We start from the raw sequence: 6,000 nt of genomic DNA on the forward strand, positions 1-6,000 counted from the left end.
GAAGGCTTAATATCCCAAGAGAGGACATTATAACAGACAACGTAGAGAGCGAGATTCACCAGGAAGTAGATGAAGTAACTTTCAGGGTGGGACACATCTTATAGTAGGCAGTCATCCAGGCTCACCAGAGACAAGACAATCACTGACACAGCTGAGTACTGGAGACTCTGAGGACATGCCGGTGTAGGAGACATTGTACTATGGAAACTCTTGTGTTCAGACTATAAAACCCTTCAAGATATTTGAATGAGGGAGACCCATGGAGGCCCTTGAGTGTAAGGAGTCTTTACGGCCATGGAGAAACGTGTATAGGAGAACTTATACTACCGCCGAGGCATGTTAGTGTTGGACTGCGGAGATGCTTGAGTGCAGAAAGCACTACTTATTGAGGAACAATATTTGAGTTCAGGACTCTTGGGTGTAGGAGACATTATACAGCTGTGGAAACAATTCGGTGGAGGCACAAGAATTAAAGTTACACTGTACACCATGAGGGTAGGAAACTGTACAATCTGGGGTAGAAATCAGTGTAATACTATGACACACATGAGAGCAGGAATCAATGTACCTGGACGCACATGACGGTAGGAAATAGTGTACGACCATGGACACGGAAGGAGACAATACCCAATGTCAAAAGGGTTTATCCATGATTTTAATATCAATGACCTATTTTCGACACCACGGACCCCCACCAATCAGCTGTTTGTCGGTAGCTCCAGTGGCTGAAGTCAAAGTGCAGTGGATGGAGCTTGTTACTGCAGCGCTGATCCCATTCACTTCAGTGGGAGTAGCATTACGGTCACCAGCTCCGTCCACTACACAATGGGTGGAACTGTGTAGTTCCAGCGCTGACTACACTGAAAAAAGCAGATTGGTCGGGGTACAGGATGTTGAACACATGGCAATCAGATATTGATGGCCTATCCTGAGGATAGGCTTTCAGTAAAAACATTTTGGATAACCCCTTTAAGACTCCTGAATGCAGAAAACCCTGGTAAACCAGGAAACACATACATCCATTAAGCTTTTTCAGTGCAGAAGTCCAGTTGGGCAGATGCGTAATTGTCGCTGAAGCTTTACACCTAAATTTGGGTAACGCTATACATATACCACCATGAAGACATATGAGGAAAGAAGATGCTATATACAGTGGTGGTGAGACTTGAGCCGTCAGGGTCGCTGTCTATTAGTAACCGTTACTTTTTTGGACAGTCTTTACTGTTCTGTGTTCATTCAGAGGTTCCCATTGTAAAGCCGGACATTTTCCTGCGGATTAAACCCGATGAGCTGGTGTTTGAAGCCTGTCCTGACCCCGAACCTCTGTCTGGAGACAAAATGTCAGGTAAGCTACTGGAAGTGGGTTCCTTGAGCTGAGACCTAGATCAAAGGTACAACACATATGTCTGAGCACCCTGACCCTATAGTCTGGTTTGGTCATGCTCCTCATCTGTGTTACCCTCTGACCTACCTCTGTCATATACGTGTAGATGGGTACTTGTGGGAACCTTCACCCTATTATTTATTCCATACTATGTAATCTCAACCCTAACTTGGATCAGATTGAGTCATTGAAAGCGTTGAAGAACTTCATCTAGAGCCATCTCATGGATCCACAGTGGCTGTTACTTCATTTTACCGGTGTGAGGGTAGTATGGAGGATGTCATAGACGGGACCGCCCTGTCACGTGACCTGGGTGCAAATGGCAAGGCTTAGTTTATTTCACGTACTCAATCTTGCATACCCCCTACTCTCAAGCTACAAAATTAGCCTAAATCACACCCCAACACAGCCTTCCATGCACCCCAAACACACTGCCACAATCTATCACATTGTAAGGGCTGATAAAAATCCCAACAGCGCCCTACTCGCAAGCAGGCACGCTTATAGCAGACATACGGTAACACAAACCGCACTTATACACTGGCTACAAAGCAAACCATGACATAAAAAATCACACCACCATTTGCATAAAATCATACAACAGACAGTAGAGGCCTCCATTTATCACAGAGGACTTTCAGCATGATCAGGGAATTTGCGGTTGGCTGCAAAGCCTCAAGGTAATGGACAATAAGTACTTTCTTTTGTCTCCACCTCCCAGGGGATGAAGTCATAGGAACAGGAATATCCGTCACTATAGACGGGAGCACAGAGCCCTTCTGGCTGAATGTGCACGAGACAGATCACAACGAGATCCTGAGCGGCGGGCAGCATGAAGGTCAGTCCACGCAGGAACCAACCTGCGCAATCTCTCATCTCTTCTCCTGGGAGGACCTAGACAATGTGTTGATGATGATAATAGTGACAATAATAAAATGTATTATTAAAGTCGTCATTACAGATTATTAGAAGTAAAATTTTACATGAAGAGCTTGGTTTCAACTGGTATGGCCTTCACGACAGATTGTCATAGAGGGATCAACTGACTTTGGATAGGTGTCAGCAAAAGCCCCTTTCAAAAGGCCAAGGATCTGGCCAATTATCTGGAAGAAACATTTGCACAAGACTCATCCCCAATAAATTGGCCTTGTAAATGTGCTGGTGAGTCCTGTGTAAACAGGGATGTGCTGCCGACAAACAATGAAACTATGGGGATGAACAATCGTAGTAACGATCATCTTCCTGCAGCAGCTATCGTTACTGCATGTAAATGGAGCTAACTAGTAGGCGTTGATTGGGGATGAATCTTTCTCTTGTCGTACCATGTAAAATGGCCCTAATCCAGCCATGTGATCGTCCTTTGCCTTTATCAAGAAGGACGTAATGTTTGTGTTGCACTCTTCCTTGTATAATAAGAACATTGAGTAACTGACACTAAAACATGCTTATTATCATACTGACTTACCTGGAAATAGGTCTTCAGTCTTGACAACTCCGAAAAAAAAGCAATATCAGTCTTGGTTTTGTCTCCACAGATGATGGTTTCATCAGGAGTCCAGCTGAGGAACGTCTGACGGATTTTCGACCTAATGAGTTTACACTGGAAAATGAGTCTCCTGAAGAATGGGACAGCCCATCACCAATCCGACTCCCTCGTCCCAGGAAGTGCCAGTCCATATTTCGGATAGGTCAGCCCATATCAGAATGTGCTTATGACTTCATAGACCAATCGAGCCCAACACAAGCTCGTCCATTCCAGTGCTCCGAGTGTCAACAGAGCTTCACCGAAAGTGAGACTCTTCTCTTACACCAGACGGTTCATAGGACATGGACATGTGGGCCACCAGAGGATGAAGCAGAAGAATACATCATCCCACCACATCCAAAACCTGTTATCAGAAGCTTGCCAGCACCATATATTTGCGGAGACTGTGGGAAGGGCTTTTCTAACTCTTACAAACTGAAAATCCACCAGAGAATCCACACAGGGGAGAGGCCATACAAGTGCCTTGTTTGCGAGAAACGCTTTCACAAGAGCGCACACCTGAAGGTCCATCAGAGGACGCACACAGGAGAGCGTCCCTACGGATGTCAGGTGTGTGGCAAGAGGTTTACTAAATCCTACCATCTAAAGGTCCATCTGAGGACACACACTGGAGAAAGACCCTATCAGTGTCCTGTGTGCCACAAAACCTTCAGTGTTAACTCTCATCTTACTGTCCACCAAAGAACTCATACTGGGGAGAAGCCCTTTGTTTGCTTTGAATGTGGAAAGAGCTTTCGTCAGAAGACCAGTCTACTCGGCCACCAAAAGTCCCATCAGAGGCTGGTAGAGCGTAGAAAGCTCACGTGGAAGACTTTATGGCCAGAAAAGTGAGGTGGTGTTTTCCCTTACACTTTATAAACTCAGTTACTAATAGTTTCATTGAAGAAGTCAAGTTCTGAGTCAGTTCTGCAAATTTCGAGTCGAAAGTTGCAGTTCTGTGGAGAGGTCATAATGGATCTAAGATGTTGACGCTCAGATGGGGTTTACTTGCGTCTTCCTCTCATTGTATTTTTTATACACTCTGGCCCATAATGGTTTGATACAGAATTCTGAAAAGCACTTTGCATGCTGGGGTTAAGTAACAAAAAAACTTAATTTTTGGAATGAAGTTCCAAATATTGGGTAACATATAACAGCGGTAATCTAATTGGAAGGTAAAAACTCCAGCCACCACATATTTTTACATTGGTGACCTCCTGTAGAAGACCAAAGATAATTAGACTTGAAAATTGTAGGATGGAATTGTAGATTCATAGACTGATCTGTACGTACCGTCGCTGTCATATACTGTCTGTAGACTAATCTGTACTGGTGCTCACCGTCCTGTAGACTGATTTATACTTACCCTTTATTTACTTGTGCAAACGTAGCCCTAGAGCTCATAAACATAGCCTTATAGACAGATCTTTACTCGTACGTTCTCTATAGAACCACTGATGGCCAACATGTTCTGACCTCACATGTGACTGGTTGTACGTCCATCCCTGGCGTGGACTGGTCGATATCCTTATAAACATATTTGCCGTATGTGTCTATGAATTGTGCCCTAGAATAGTCTACAAAACAGATATTATACAAACTTTATGGTTTGAATGTAAGAGCACATAGATTGGAGTCAGCAACCTCTAGGGGTCATAAGTAGTACTGCAGCTTCTTTCCGTAGGACTTGGGTAGTGCTGTCTGTGGATCTGTACATAGAGGACTGATCATTAACATGTTTACTCCATGTGACCCCAAATCAATATATCAAATTGGTAGCAATCTGCCACATCGATTGATGCCCAGGATGGGGCAGTGAGGTCTATATGAATTGTCAGAAAATATCTAAAGGTGGAATACCCCGTTTCAGAATCTGGTTTCCCACTACTCCCCCTACAGCCTAAGCCGGGCACTACAATGGCAGCCTGGGAAAGCTATTTTTTATTTGGCTACCCTAGAATAGATCTAGAGATGTTGATAAGCTATTGACTCTGCTCTGCCTCCTCTACTTCTGACATTGCATGTTTTTCATTAAAGGTGGCCATTCACCTTCGATAGCTGTTGGCCGACATCTATTCTTCCCAAATTCCCCGTACACATTCCTGTTCAGTTCGATGTGCATGTGTTATCAGTGGGGAGAGGGGAACATCCTGCTGCCTGCCCAGTATCTCTTGCAGTAGCTCCGCTCTTGTGTTGAAATCCAACATGCTCCATCCTTCTTTCCCCCCACATCTGCTGTCAAGGAACCTGTGTGCGCATGAGTTGGACAGATGATGCCACCAAATCGTTGACCTGGGACAACATGTGGGACCATTAAGCTGGCCATACGTATGAAATAATATTGTTGGCCAATCCCACAAAAACCTGTGAGTTCAGTCAACTTCTATGTGTATGGAGACCTCTTGACCGTTCCCCGACAAGTTTCTGGTGGAGTCAGGAGACATGGCTGTTCAGTGTCTTAGAATCCGAGACCCTCCAATTTGCTTGTTGTGGATCCGACCACAGATTTAGGGCTAATCCTCGTGCAGACACCTGCTGCCATTCCTCCCAGTAACTGCATCAAAAATGAACGTGCTCCTTCTTTCCACGTGTGGAAAAACCTTTTGCCGTAGTTTAAACAGAATCCTATTTAAATCCTGAGACAGATATGTTAGGAGAATTTTTTTGCAATGGATTTGGCAAATGAAGAGAAATGCTGTGTGAACATACCCTAAAGACTGACCACAGGGTCAAAAGCTACAGGGAGGAGTTTGTTTTCCCTTTTGTCCACAATTCACACATGTACGTACTCCATGTAAACAAGCACAGCAGTACCTGCATCTCCACGGTGAGAACCTCAGGACCAAACAGTCCTCATTTAGTTTTTAATTGGACTCTACCACTAATGAAAACCCTTCATCATATGCCCTATTAGGATATTGATGTTCCCCACTTCTATCCAGGCTCTCCTTTAAAAAAAAAAAAAAAAGTTTTTTTTTATTGTTGCCCCCATTTGAAAACAGTAGAATTAGAAGCTCCATTTGCCCTTACTAGACGATTCACAAAAAGTATCTGCTCTGCAGCTTATGTCTATGTGACACTGACATCGAAG

The 6,000-nt window shown here is 44.2% G+C and overlaps 1 protein-coding gene across 3 annotated transcripts in view; it reads left to right on the plus strand.

Moving 5' to 3' along the window:
- The window catches only part of LOC120997080 (zinc finger protein 34-like), a 32,119-nt gene extending 27,938 nt beyond the window's left edge, over positions 1 to 4,181 (plus strand). Inside the window, exons 6-8 of one of the 3 annotated variants that reach the window (XM_040427002.1) lie at positions 1,241 to 1,345; positions 2,106 to 2,222; positions 2,920 to 4,181. In XM_040427002.1, coding sequence (XP_040282936.1) covers positions 1,241 to 1,345; positions 2,106 to 2,222; positions 2,920 to 3,761 — 1,064 coding nt within the window. In that variant the 3' untranslated portion in view covers positions 3,762 to 4,181. The remainder of the gene's footprint in view (positions 1 to 1,240; positions 1,346 to 2,105; positions 2,223 to 2,919) is intronic. The other 2 variants (XM_040427003.1, XM_040427004.1) reach the window with 2 other exon arrangements.
- The last annotated feature ends 1,819 nt before the right edge of the window (positions 4,182 to 6,000 follow it).

The sequence above is a fragment of the Bufo bufo genome, chromosome 4, assembly GCF_905171765.1.
Source record: "Bufo bufo chromosome 4, aBufBuf1.1, whole genome shotgun sequence".
NCBI lineage: Eukaryota > Metazoa > Chordata > Amphibia > Anura > Bufonidae > Bufo > Bufo bufo.